Source organism: Prionailurus bengalensis, chromosome B2 (genome assembly GCF_016509475.1).
Source record: "Prionailurus bengalensis isolate Pbe53 chromosome B2, Fcat_Pben_1.1_paternal_pri, whole genome shotgun sequence".
Lineage (NCBI taxonomy): Eukaryota > Metazoa > Chordata > Mammalia > Carnivora > Felidae > Prionailurus > Prionailurus bengalensis.
In genome coordinates, this window is record NC_057349.1 from 136,035,019 (window position 1) to 136,049,894 (window position 14,876).

The window sequence follows — 14,876 nt, forward strand, 5'->3', positions numbered from 1 at the left end:
CCGGAGCCGTGGTACCCGTAGCTCCGAGCTGAGAGCAGCCTGTGGGAATGCCCACCTCCGAGGCGGGCTGGTGAGAAATGGCCATGAGATTCACCTTTGCACAGATGATCTTTTGTCAGTCACTTAAAGCAGGTTTTTTTTTTCCTCTCTCCTTTAGGGGGTCACAGGCGCATTGACAGTTTTGATGAAAGATGCAATAAAACCAAATCTGATGCAGACCCTAGAAGTAAGTGATTTTCTTTTTATAGAAATTGTTGACAGCGTTTGCATTCATTGGATCGCTTGTGCACCCCCACACAGCGTGAGCGTTTCCAGCCAGCGTGAGCCCACAGGGAGCATCCGAATAAGTCCTTGGTCCTCCAAAAAAAAAAGAACTTAAAAGTGTATTTACAGATTCTTTCCTTAGGTAATGCAGTACTAATTGACTGGAGTGGAGACTTTAAAACGCCATATCTAACACCTCAGTAAGTTATGTAGCCACGTTTACGTGATGTTTTCTCTTTTGCCTTTTTTGGACTTAGCTTTTCATAATCCATTAGGTTGGAGTTTGGGGGGTTTCCCCCCCCAAGCAAAACACGCAGCGTATGCCAAGAAATGCTCCCCAGGCAAGCTTTTATAAGATTTGCCCTGCCCTTGTCTTCATCGAACTTAAATTTTCTCATCAAAATACCCGTATTTCAGTCTGGTTTTCTGGTCACTCAAGGGAGGCGGAGGCAACCAGCAGAGAAGGAAGGGGCAAGACAAACAATATCCACCCATTTATTCGTTCATTCAGCTGATAGAACGCTCGGTTTGAGCGTACCCTCTGCCGTTCGCTAACCGTGACCTTGGCCACGCCTCTGTTCTCTCCCGTGTGAAGGGATGATGGTACCGAAGACTAACTTAATGGGGTCATTGTGAAGGTTCGGTATTCATCTAACACGCGACACAGGCAGGCCTTGGAGCAGTGGCTCAGGACAACAAAGTCCCTGCCCTCTCGGAGCTTGTGCTTTAGTGGGGGAGACAGATGGCAGAGAAGTGTGTCGATATGTAGCATGTCAGCCGCCGGCAAAGACTTGAAGAAGAAAAGTCAGAGGGGTTAAGGGAGCAGAGAGCGATGCGTGTGTGTGTGTGTGTGTGTGTGTCTGGCTGGTGTCTGGTGACCAGAGATGGGAGCAAGGCAAGAGACCGAGCTGTGTGTGAGGAGCAGCTTTGCGGGCGGAGGGGGACAGTTAGTGCAAAGCCTTTGGGCAGGAACGTGCTGTGCAGTCGGAAGGGCACCCGTCGAGAGCAGGAATCCAGACGCAGGACACCAGGACAGAAATGGTGGAACCAGACCGAGCTGGAAGGTGCGCAGTTGAGGGCGCGGGGAGGGGAGAGCGCGAGCACCTTTCCGTGGGGCCTCTGCCTCCCGCAGCGTGAGCTCCATGCGACCAGGTGTTCGTTTCTCTGTCCCCGTCTATGTGTGTGGCCTCTTCACGAGGTCTGACGCAGGTAATGTTTCTTCCTTCTGGAACACTTAGTTCTTCTGACTTCTGTGGTGCCTTGTGTCCCTGGACCTCCTGCTGGCCTCCCCTCCATTCCCTTTGCTGGCCTGTCCTCAGCTCAGCTTCTGAAGTTGGCAAGTGTGAGCCCTCCCTTCCCCCACCATCAGCCACATGGTGACCCCCCAGACTCTCGTTCAGAATCTCCTGACCTCAGAATTTCAGAGTCGTAGGTGTGCCTGCCAAGAGCCATTACGTATCAAACTTAGTTATAAAATAGGGTCTTTGAGTTTCAGCCTGGCCATGGTTCAGCCAAAGTCCGAGGAATCATCCTGGAGCCTGTCTCCATCCCTGCAGAGGCTTCTTCCGTGTGTGTGCCCAGCCTCCAGTGTACCCTCCTGCCCAGCTAGCCTCACTGCCTCCGCTCTCCCTTCCAGAATGCTTTCTCTGCTCCGCCACCCGAGAGCTCGGAAACTGAATCAGGCTCTGTTGCTCTCCTGCCTAGAGCCTTGGGTGGTTTACCCTGGTCCTCCCTCTGGCTGGAAACCTCGCAGGGTCTGGCCCTTGCCTGCCTCTTCCCCCATCCTCCCTCTCCCTGCCCAGGACACCCCTTGCAGACATCCGATTTCCCGTGTCTAGTTCCCTCCTGTACTTTAGGATTCATGTCCTTTATTCTTTTTTTTCTTTCCAAGATTTTATTTTAATTCAACTTAGTTAACATACAGTGTAGTCTTGGATTCAGGAGTAGAATACAATGATTCATCTCTTACACCCAGCGCTCATCCCAAAGAGTGCCCTTCTTAATGCCCGTCACCCATTTAGCGCATGCTCCCTCCCACCTCGCATCCAGCACCCCTCAGTTTGTTCTCTGTATTTAAGAGTCTCTTCTGGTTTGCCTCCCTCCCTCTCTGTTTTTATCTCTTTTTTTCCCCTTCCCCTACTTTCTCTGTCATGTTTCTTAAATTCCACATAGGAGTGAAATCATATGCCCTTTACATATCAGCATCCTGGAGAGGCCTTCCCGGGACACTGCGTCCAACCCAGCCCCAGTCCCTGTGTCCTGTCACTGTCCTGTCATTCTCTGCATGTCAGGGAGTATCAGCGTAAGAGTCCCTACTTTGTTCATCCACCAGGATGAGAGCAGGACCTGTTCCATGTGGTTCACCAGCGGATTGTGGCTCCTAGAAAGTGCCTTGCATGTATTAGGCGCTTGGCAAACACTTGTTGAATAATTAAATGACTACTTACTAACTTTTACTACGTCGCTCCTAAAAATACAGATTTGTTTAATAAACAACTGAGTGAATAAGAAAAAAGCTTAGAGACGTGACCCTGCTTCCTTGTAACACGTCCCCCTCAAAAATGAACATACTGTTATCATTATTTGGGATCATCAGATTATTGTTTTAAATGATTATCTTTCTCAAATTAAAAATTACCTGCACTTTATAAGGTAATGACCCATTCTAAAAGTCTAGTTTCCATTAGGGAAGGAGTCAGTGGGCCGGGCTGCTCCCAAATGATTCTTGTACTCACATTTTGTGTCCATTTTTCACTTAAGACCAGGCCATTTGTCATTACGTTAACAGACAATGGGCATCGTTTAAAAAAATAACAAAACAGCATTCAGTTAAAATACCTGCATTTATGAACTCTGCTACGTGGGTCCTAACCATTCCCAATGAACCTGGCTAACGAGTGGCACTTGGAATGTAAGTCAGCCTGTAACGTAAAAACCATTGTTCAGTATATAGATGGTGCTTTAGTGCTCAGGTTTGAATACCCTTGACTTTTGGTCCCCTAGCAGGTTATCAGGGGTTACCTTACTACTGGTTGCCAGGAGACCCGTAGTTCTCCGTCCTGGCTGCACGTTAGAATCTCCTGGAAAGATTTAGAGATACTAATGCTAGGCTCCACCCAGACCAAGTGAACCAGAATGTCAGGGAGGTAGCGCCTGGGTATCCCAGGTGATTCTCATGTATGGCCAGAGTAAGAACTTCCCTGCGGAATATTTTTTTTTTGAACGTTTATTTTATTTATTTTTGAGACAGAGAGAGACAGAGCATGAACGGGGGAGGGGCAGGGAGAGAGGGAGACACAGAATCGGAAGCAGGCTCCAGGCTCTGAGCCATCAGCCCAGAGCCTGACGCGGGGCTCGAACTCACGGACCATGAGATCGTGACCCGGGCTGAAGTCGGACGCTTAACCGACTGAGCCACCCAGGCGCCCCACCCTGCGGAATATTTTAAGAAGACAGAGAAATGGAAATGTCTTAACATTTTAACCCTGGGTGAGCCATATATGTATCCATGTGCTGTCCAATATGGTAGCCTTTGGCCACACGTGGTTATTTTTATCTCAATTACTTTAAATTGAATACAATTTCAAATTTGGTTCCGCCGTCATATGAGCTACCTTTCTATTTATATAGTTGTTTTTTAAAAATTGGGAGGGCACCTGGGTGACTCAGTCGGTTAAGCGTCCAGCTCCGGCTCAGGTCGTGATCTCGCAGTTCGTGGGTTCAAGCCCCGCGTCGGGCTCTGTGCTGACGGCTCGGAGCCTGGAGCCTGCTTTGGATTCTGTATCTCCCTTTCTCTCTGCCCCTCCCCTGTTTGTGCTCTGTCTCTCTTTCTCAAAAATAAATACTAAACATTTAAAAAAATTAAAAAAATTTTTTGCTAGCTACATTTTAGGTGCCTTGTAACCACATGTGGACAGTGGCTATTATGTTGGATGGTGCGGATATAGAATATTTCCAGCATAGCAGAAAGCTCTTTTTCCTTTCTTTTTTCAAGGCACACTGCCGTATGCGGCACCTTGTTTGGAAAATACTCAGATTTGGGGTTTTTTGTTTGTTTGTTTTGTTTTTAAGTAATCTCTATACTAAACATGGGGGCTTGAACTCACAGCCCTGAGGAGGCTCTTTTATACAAAGCTCTCTTAGGGCTCTGGTAAGCAAATGATTAGTTGAGGTATTAATCTTTGGAAAATTTTGAAAAATCCATTAAGGAGGATATTCATAGCCTTGTCATCATGAGAAACCAAGATGGTTCCTGCATTACTTTCCTCTGTGTTCTGCATATGAAATAAAGTATTGAACTCATGGTAGATATTTCTATATCTTTGGACCAGTCACAGAGCTCCTTAGACTAAGTATTTTAACTCAGTGTACTGTATCATAGCCGCAAATATTAGGTGAGTGTGTGAGCATCTCTGGATTTGAATGTCTAACAATGATCTGTAAAGTTTTCCATTCAGACTCCATGCTATAGGAATTTCAAAACCAAGGCTCTAATGCTGCTTTAGTAATTAACCTGCTGTGTGGCCTTTAGTTTTAAATTAAAACACTGCCGATCGAGTCCTCACAGTGGTTATCTCAGGAATAGTGAAGTGTTTATGCTCATCCAGTCACACCCTGTCACCGCTACCACCACCAGACCAGTGTTTGATGCTTCTCAGACCAGTGGACGCACTGAATGCTGCTGTGTGTAGACAAGTGAAGGCATCTGCCTACCCAGGGATGGAGCCTGTGACGTCCCCACTACGCTTTCCCCAGCCTGCTACCTTAACACAGGCAGCCATATTCCAGGACGGCAAGGGGAGATGGTGATGGAGACTTAGTGTTTTCTGCAGAGCATTTAAAAGGTTTATCTGTGGGGCACCTGGGTGGCTCAGTAGGTTAAACATCAGACTTCGGCTCAGGTCATGATCTTGAAGGTCATGGGTTCGAGCCGTGCATCAGGCTCTGTACTAATAGCTCAGAGCCTGGAGCCTGCTTCGGATTCTGTGTCTCCCCCTCTCTCTGCCCCTCCCCCACTCGCGCTCTGTCTCTCCCTCTCAAAAACGAATAAATATTGAAAAAAATAAATAAATAAAAGGTTCATCTGTACAGAAGTGAGAAATTACAGATAGGTACACAGAGAGATCTGGACACTAAACACACACATAAATATATCTGTTGGCACCTATGTTTGGATTCCAGATTCCCAGCTTTATTTTTACAGACATTTGTATGACCTCACGAGGACCGTGTCATTGTCCCTCCTGAGGACTTTGGGAAGAAAAGTAAATAGAGAACTCACAGAGTGGCTTTGATAAACTCTTCTCTTTTTCATTCTCAGAGATGATTTTTCTTTCACTGCCTTTCTTCCTGCTTTTGTTCAGCTTTCTCATCTTTGAAATATGTTCTGCCAGCAGCCCATCATGGTTCATGGGAATTTTCCATGGCTCCCAGCCTCCCACCCCCCCACCCCCACACCACATCACTCCCTGTCTTCCCTCCTGTCAGTAAAGGGGCAGCCTGTATTTTCACAGGTGGGGCCATGGCTTCGTGTATACAGACCCCAGTGGCCCTGGCTGGGCTCGAAATAAAACCCGAGCGTTTGATTGCATGTGGATAAATTCCTTTAGATAGGGCTACAGTCTGCTCTCCCTGATGAAGGAAAAGTGTAGAAATGGCATTTAAAGTGAATATATTGACAGCTTTTCTTTACCAACTTAAATCTAAAGGTTTTGATAATTCCCTTATATTGTTGTGGGGTTTTCTTTTGCCTGTTTAGTAAGAATTGCTCTAGCATTTGACCAAGAGGGACAATTTTCTTTGCTTTTCTTATCTGAATAGTTACCAGGTTTTTAACATGGAAGCCAGTTAAACAATGAGAAAGACTTAGGTAGAATTTTTACAAATCAGAAGAGCAAATTTATTGTGTAAATATAAAAATAGGCTCTAATGAACTTCAACGTTACATGGTTGTCCTGCCATTCCACACAACTCATTAATTGTATTGATTTTTTTTTGCTTTCTTTAGATTTTTCTAGAAGTGATTAACTTCTTTTGGAAGGAAAAAATACACCTAATTAAGCCTCCTAGACCATCAGGGTCTAATTCTGTTCCTTTAAAAACTGTAATGCCAAATACCGTGAAGGGAGATAAATCGTTTACTTCACAGTCAGTGAGTCAGCTGAGTGCTTTCTCAAGGTTATAGTAGGAAATAATCAATTCTTACAGCTTTTCTCCTAGTTCAGCATTAAATGTCAGATGACACTCTTGGAGAATACACCAGGAATTTGGCCCTTTGGGAGAGTCGGGGTGTTTTTATTTTCTTTGAGAGAATTTGGGTTTTTAAAAAAATTTTTTTTTAACGTTTATTTATTTTTGAGACCGAGAGAGACAGAACATGAACGGGGGAGGGTGAGAGAGAGAGAGGGAGACACAGAATCCGAAACAGGCTCCAGGCTCTGAGCGGTCAGCACAGAGCCCGACGCGGGGCTCGAACTCACGAACCGCGAGCTCATGACCTGAGCCGAAGTCGGACGCTTAACCGACTGAGCCACCCAGGCGCCCTGAGAATTTGTACATTGACTGTGCAGTATTGATAAAAGCAGAATGGCTTCGGTGGCTCACTGCCTTGGTTCATTCCTCCCTTTGTCTTTGGGGGTTTTAATTTGTCCTTCAACTTCCGTAGGGAACGCCTGTGTTTGTGCACGCTGGCCCCTTTGCGAACATCGCCCATGGCAACTCTTCAGTGCTGGCTGACAAAATCGCGTTGAAACTGGTTGGTGAAGAAGGATTTGTGGGTAAGTCATTTCTTTTTAAATTTAGTTGTTGTAGAATATGGAAGAGGTCTAAAAGTCGGTGGCAGAAAAACAGCGATACCCACTCTGACCTGAAACATGGTCTCTCAGACCCACCTTTCACAGAGGGTCTCAATATTGGAAAAGCCCTGTGGTCTGGTCTATACTAGATGCGGCGATGGGACCGTAGCTTCTCACGTCAAGTTCGTACGGGTTTGAATACGCGGCCTGACACTCGCTGGCAGAGCGATCTGGGACACATTTTTAGCGACCCTCTGAGCCTAAGTTTTCTCATCTGTAAAGCGGTGATTACAACATGGTTTCAAACCTCGTAGAGTTATTATGAGAACCAAGTGAGATGCTTGATCCATTCGGCAAATATTTATCGCGAACCTGGCATGTGCAAGGCGTGCCACTCGGAGCCTGGAAACACATGACGAGCGAAACAGACCCGGCCCGGCCTTCGTGGAGCGTGGGTACGGAGTTGTCATCCTGTGTGTGAGTAACAGAAGTACTCACCAAACGTCTGCCGTCATTAGCAGTAGAAATCAGTTTGCTCTTCCTCAAATCGGAGGATTAGTTTGTGTCTGACGGAGGGGAGACTGCCGCCCACGGACTTGGAAGATTTCACTGGTAGGACTTCACACTCTCTGCTGCTGCCAAGCTCCCCTTGGCGGTGTCTGCTTCTCTTTGGTTTCCATTGGCCATTCCAGACGGAAAGGGGGGGGGGGGCGACTGCCGTAGAATGGGCTCTGGCACTGCTGCCCCGACGCCCCCCGCGAGGTTACGGCAACGAAAGACAAACAGGTAACAAGGAGTCTTGGTCTAAGCGCCAGAATCTGGCATCAGACAGACCGCACCGGCAGATCTTCACGCGCCAACGGGTGATTTCCACTCGCCACGTTGGTGCCGGTAATCGTCAAGTCTCACGGTCGCGGCTTTCGCGCTAATCACGAGCCTCCTATCGACCTCAGAGAAGTGAGTTCTTTCACTAGAAAAGGTTCTGAGCCCTGCACTCTTCTGCCCAGCCATGATAAAGTTCATCCAGGGTTGTTGAGACTGTTTTTAAGAACTCCCTGTAGGCATGCAGTCGGGATCAAATGAGAATTTATTGGTTCATTCCTCCGGGTCTGTACTTGGCTTCTGGGGTACCAAATCCACTATAAGACTGGCTAGACATGCCGTCGAAATGGATTTGCTCGATCGATCACAGCATAATTGCAGAGCTAATGGACAAGGAGTCTGCACAGGGCAGGCACTGAAAAGCGGGGTGCTTCTGTGAAGTGGTGGTCCTGACGCATCCACTCCACAAATAAAAGAGCTTCTAGAAGAAAGCACTCTGTTTTGTGCCGACAGAGCTCTCTGTACCGATCTTTACTTTGTCCTCATATATTTCTAGAATATGCGTTTCCGTGGCAAAGCATCTTTAAAGGTGTATGCTGAGGGGGTGTGCAAAACATACTAGCTTCCCGTGTGACCTTGGACACACCATTAGCCTCTCTGGGCGTGTCCCTGGGAGACATTCTCACGTGAAAAGTGAGAAACTGGACCAGACGACGAATTGCGTGTGGATGGGCAGCCGTGACCCTGAGATCGAAGCTGTGGGATCATGACCCTAACTGGTAGTTACCTAACTTCTCCAGGGTTCACCTTCCTCTTTTGGTAATAGAATACCTTGCAGTAATTTAATGAGTACTATCAAATGAGGAATTGCTGTGTAAACCATGGAGGACCAGGGAAGTGTCAGTGATTTCGCTGATGATTTCTGTGATCTCTTCTAGTGTTAAGGGGCTGTAAGCAGGGGAGAAGTCAGTGCCGGAAATCTGTCCCCTGCCAGATGGTTTAGGGGACCGGCTCAAGAGTCGGTATCTGGCTCCTTTCAAGTTGGGTCACTTCAGGTAACTTAACCCTTCTTAGCCTCAGTTTCCTTATCTGTAGAATAGGGCTTTATATAAGACTCGCTTCACAGCTTTGAAATCAGGTTTAAGCGAGACTGTGCACGCTAAGCCCTCACACAGCGCCTGACATGGGGTGAGACTCAGCAATTCTAAACCACTTATTATTATCATCCTCTCCGTTGCCGATACGTGACTACTAAAGGTTAACTTGCCCTTTTTTTCTTTTGTTTCTTCTTTTCCTTTGGTTAGTGAGTTTATTTTTCACTGTGGGAGAATCCATCTAACATAGAATTGATCGTCTTAGCCATGACTAAGTGTACCAATCAGTAGTCAAATGCTTCCGTGTTATTACAGAACCATCATCACCATCCATCTCAAGGACTCTTCATCTTGCGAAACTGAAATTCTAAATAAAAAATTTTCTAATTCCTCTAATCACTTTCTGCCATAAGAATAGTCTCATTTTAATTTTAAAAAGCGTGTGTGCCGTCTCGCACAAAAATAAGAAAACTCCAACTTTCATTCATATTTAAGCTTCTCCTCTCTCTTACGTTGGACCTGCCTTTGACCGATAACGGGAAGGGAAAGGTGGCTTCTTCTCTGTCCTCCATCATCTTGTCCTTAGTCCCTTAGTCTGCCTCTGGCCCCTCCAGGGTTGAAGCTTTGACATTCAGTGGTACCCATCCGGTCTCTTCCAGCAGAGGACCCACACTCTTGGCAGAAACCCTCCAGGCAATATCCTTTTTAGACAGTCCCGCTGCTAATTCAATACCTGATCTCCAGGCATCACAGACCTTCAACCCGTGTTCTTCCCGTTGGTGGGAGTACAGTTACACGTCTCACTTGAGTCTCTGTTCTTTTGCCAGGGGCTGTTTCCTTTCAGCCTGCAGGCTTACTCATCCCCAGTCGACCACTGTGGGTCTCTGCCTCAGTGAGCCTTTCCAGTCCTGCTTCTAAAGCCTCACTCTCTAGCTCTGCACCCTTTCCACCGGGGGGTGGGCAGTGGGACTCTGCACACTGATCATTTTCTTTGAAGAAATCCTTTCGTGGCTTCTAACTTTGAAACTTCAAGGGAGCTGTTGGGCTAAAGGATGCAGAATCTGTTTCCAAACAATGTCTTTGCAAATGTCGCTAGGTTTAGTATCAGCCTTTAGTGCGAGAACAACTGACACTGTTTGGGGCTTCAGACAAAAGGGAAACCAAACGAGCCCCATTTTAACATGGCCTCAAGGAAGATAAATGCAGGAGACCTAGGTTTATCTGAAGCCTGTGGGAAAATGTACGCCCTTAGAAAAGTCATTGTTTATAGAAGTCTGTCTCTCTTACTGTGTAAGAAGCCCAAACCTAGAAGAAGAAGATTGATAATTTGGATTATATTTAAAAATAAATTGTGGGGGCACCTGGGTGGCTCAGTCAGTTAAGTGTCCAACTTCAGCTCAGGTCATGACGTCACGGTCTGTGAGTTCGAGCCCCACGTCAGGTTCTGTGCTGACAGCTCAGAGCCTGGAGCCTGCTTTGGATTCTGCATTTCCCTCTCTCTGTACCCCTGTCCCGCTCGCTCGTGCATGTGTGCATACTCTCTCTCTCTCTCTCTCTCTCTCTCTGTCTCAAACGTAAATAAACATTAAAAAAATTTTTTTAATAAAAGTAAATTGTGTCTGATAAAAGATAGGGGAGTTAAAAAACAAGAGAGCGCATATGAAAAAACATTTGCAGAGGTAATAGACAAATGACTAACAATTGGAGTATATATAAACCACCAAGGATTATAGATTGATTTTTTTAAAGCAAGTAATCCAGTAGAGAAATGGGCAAAGGGTTTGAAAGGGTAATTCACAGAGAAAGAGCAATCTGACAGAATTTCTGGGTCAGACTGAAAGTGGGCAAATGATCTGGCATTTTCAGTTCTATGTGATACCCTGGAGAAGAAGTAACTGAAGATTTATTTAAGTCCTTTGGAATAATTTACTTGAGTACACGTTCAGTGAGCTCCTGCTATATGTCAAGTACTATATAGTAGAAGCTTGGAATCAGATACGTAGGACATGTTTCTTGGCTTCCGGTAATTTACAATGTGGTGTGAGAGATAAGCCCATAAAGAGAATCTCGATGGAAGTACAATGCATGTATGAGATTAGGTATCATACTGATGAATGAAGAACCTTCAGAGATGACGGGCATCTCTTACAATTTTCCCCACACTGCAGGTTTCATGAAGTACGTTTAGTCTAAGATATTTCTGTGTCCCAACACACACAGGAAGGGAATTATTTTGTCTACTCTGCAATAATTATTCCAAGATAATGGAATCAATATTCCATTTAGACTTAAAATCGAGTGAAGTGTATTTAATTACAGTTGGCTCTCGAACAAGGTGGGGGTTAGGGCACCGACCTCCATCCTGTGTAGTTGAAAATCCGCATGTAACCTTGGACTCCCCAAAACTTAACTACTAATAGCCTACAGTTGACAAGAGCCCAAACACAGTCAACGAACACATATTTTGTGTATTGTGTGTATCATACACTGTAACCTTACAGTGGAGCCAGCTAGATAAAATAGTATTAAGAAAATCATAAGGGAGGGGCGCCTGGGTGGCTCAGTTGGTTGGGCGGCCAACTTCGGCTCAGGTCACGATCTTGCGGTCCGTGAGTTCAAGCCCCGCATCAGGCTTTGTGCTGACAGCTCAGAGCCTAGAGCCTGCTTCGGATTCTGTGTTCCCCCCCAACCCCTTTTTTTCCCCCTCCCCCACTCATGCTCTGTCTCACTCTGTCTCTCAAAAACAAATGTTAAAAAAATATATACTAGGAAAATCATAAGGGAAAGAAAATATTTTTATAATACTGTAGGTATCGAAAAGAAAATCTGTATATAAGTGAACCTACCCAGTTCAAACCCACGCTTTTCACCAGTCAAATGTAATTCCGCAAATTTCTCAAACTTGACCAGAATAGTCCATGAGAATTTGGGGGAGCATGCTGTGGTCCCCGTGATCAAGTGTCTCTATTTCTCCTTTAGCCAGTAGTCCTCATGGGAGTCCACGTAACCTCCATTCATTGCTGAAAGCAAACATTTCTTCGGCATCAAACCCTAATCATGGGTTATATTTTTAAAAAGAAGAAGAAAGAAAAAGAAAACAACATTGAGTTTCTAGGCTTTAATAAATTATCTCATTTTTAAACTATTTGTAAGGATTTCAAACTTACACAGGATCCTTGGTTTTTTTAATTTGCTTTCTGTTTTCTTAATTTGGTCTTGATTCCCATTTCGAGTGAATACCTTTCCTTCACTCTGGAATTCAGCATGTGCTTGTACGTCTTTATAGCTAGGAGTTCTTAACTGTTGGTTACCAGCCACCCCTCCCATAATTAAATACAGAATTATATACATAAATATATGGTGTGTTTTTTTAAGTTTATTTATTTTGGGGGGGGGGGAGGGGTAGAGAGAGAGAATCCCAAGCAGGCTCCACACGGTCAGCACAGAGCCCAACGCGGGGCTCGATCTCATGAACCTTGAGGTCATGACCCGAGTCGAAGGCAAGAGTTGGCCACTTAACCGACTGAGCCATCCAGGCACCCCTGTATTTTTTTTTTTTTTCAACAGAAGGGCTCCCTGATTCTCATTACATTTTCAAAGGTATCCACGACCCAAAAAAGATAAAGACTCAGGGCCTTCTTCTCGTGGCCCAATGGATGCCACGCTCCATTTCACCATACTTGCTTAATAATGATCTATACGAAGATTTGGTGGCTTTTGAAGTTCCGCCCACATTTGACGTTCAGTGCCCTCTTCCAAAGTGCTGGTCAAGATGTTGCCTAAATTGACTGTGTGTCTTCTTGTCACCTGAACACAAACCCACAGCGGGTTCTCCACACACCGCCTGGGTACATAAGCACGAGAAGATAGTACAGCAAAAGGGCACATTAGACCAATGCCCAATTGAATCATCCACTGAGCTTTGCCCTGAACATTTCACGATGAGGATTTAGAGTTCAGAGTAAATAACCATGGTCGTTCCAAGCCCAACCGAGGAAGATTGGGAAACAAGGCCTCATTAGTATCCGTGACAAACACTGCCATTTTCTGAGCGGGTTCCCGAGCTCCAGACCTGTATCCCAGCCCGGTCGCCATATGCATTCCCTCTGAGGCCTGAGACCATTCGGTGGGGTGGGTGCTGGTGTCGTTGTTCTGCAGATGACACAACTGAAGCCTAGAGAGATTACAAACTGTGTCCTCTGACATTCACCCAGTCAGTGATGGAGGCTACAACCTCAGGGCCCCCCTTGCACCAAAGCCTATGCACATCATCACTTGACTCTGTCTGCAGTGGTTTTATCATCTCTCTTTACTGAGTTGCATCTTCTTAACGGTCCTCTTCCTGGTTCAGCGCCCCTTTTGCAAACCGTTTAGATCTTACTCCCTGGGCTTCCGGAACCTCCGCCGGCAGTTGCCCCCCAGTCACCAGCGTGTTGTCTGCTTCCGTTTTCATTGCCATCAAACTTTAAATATCCTTTCGTTTTGGAGAGAAGAGAACCAGACCAAACTAAACATTCTGAGAATTTCACCCACCCTTTAAAAAAATCTGATGTCGAGTAGCCTTCCAGCTTTCTAAGCTGGAGTTGTCCCAGACCTCACTCTGTTTTCATTATTTAGAAACACAGATCTCAGCCTAGGCTCTACTTTTGTTAGGATACCTCCCACCTTTTTTTTTTTTTTTTTCCTCTAGTGATCGTATCCGTAGTTAAATCAAGGACAGGAAGTGCAGAGGTATATTGGTCACGTGCTAACCTTCGGGAAACTCCTAATCACCAGTGCTGTTCTTTAACCGCTGTGTTCAGGAAGCCCAGTAAGAGAAGGCGGTTTTCGTGGTCGCGGAAGTTCGGATTTCTCTGATGTACCTTGAGACCTAATTTCTTTCGCCCTCACTCTCATTGCCGCTCTTTATTCCAGCCCACCTTCCTCTTCCCGTGCTTTTGTGTAAAGACGCCCCCCCTTCTTTCACCAGCCATTCCTCTGCCCTCAAAAAAATAAGTGGGGGGAGAAAATGAAATATTCTGAGTATACAGTATCCAGGAGTATATGCTCATTAGTATAATAAATGCCTGTGTTCCCATCACTCACTCAGCTGTGTCAGAACCACGACATATTGCTGTGAGTGCTTTCGTGTTTTTTTGCTTTTTCTTCATTTTTTTTAATGTTTATTTCTGAGACAGAGACAGAGCATGAGTGGGGGAGGGGCAGAGAGAGAGGGAGACAGAGAATCCCAAGCAGGCTCCAGGCTCCGAGCTGTCAGCACAGAGCCCAACGCGGGGCTTGAACCCACAAACCGTGAGGTCATGACCTGAGCTGAAGTCGGTCGCTCAACCGACTGAGCCACCCAGGCGCCCCATTTTTTTTTTTTTAATAAAACATTAGACACAGAGTTGAGGTCCCTGTGAGTCCCTCCCTAATCTCATTCCCTTTTGCACTTTTCTAGAAGAAGCCACTATCCTAATTTAGGGATTATCATTTCCGGGAAGAGTTTATGCTTTTATTACATAAGTATGTATCCACAAAACATCTACAACAGAGATTCTCAGACCTTCTCTGTTCATGTTGTGTCGCAGCAACTATTTCCTAAGGCATGTTGGGCCAAGAGAAATCCCTAATGCTTCCATTTATTAAGTAGTTAGGTCCGAGCAACTTCCTGGATGTTTATGTCCTGACAACTTAGTAGCTGTCTGGAAAAAAAAAAAAAAAGGATACATATACATGGAAAGAAAAATATTATTTCATTTAAGAATAGCCACCATATGGGGCGCCTGGGTGGCTTGGTCGGTTGGGCGTCCTACTTCGGCTCAGGTCATGATCTCACGGTCCATGAGTTCGAGCCCCGCGTCGGGCTCTGTGCTGACAGCTCGGAGCCTGGAGTCTGCTTCGGATTCTGTGTCTCCCTCTC

At 45.8% G+C, this 14,876-nt stretch overlaps 1 protein-coding gene across 1 annotated transcript in view; it reads left to right on the forward strand.

The window, feature by feature from the left end:
• MTHFD1L (methylenetetrahydrofolate dehydrogenase (NADP+ dependent) 1 like) overlaps positions 1 to 14,876 on the forward strand; it is a 187,606-nt gene that overhangs the window by 69,460 nt on the left and 103,270 nt on the right. Inside the window, 2 exon segments of the mRNA XM_043592612.1 lie at positions 158 to 226; positions 6,929 to 7,040. Coding sequence (XP_043448547.1) covers positions 158 to 226; positions 6,929 to 7,040 — 181 coding nt within the window.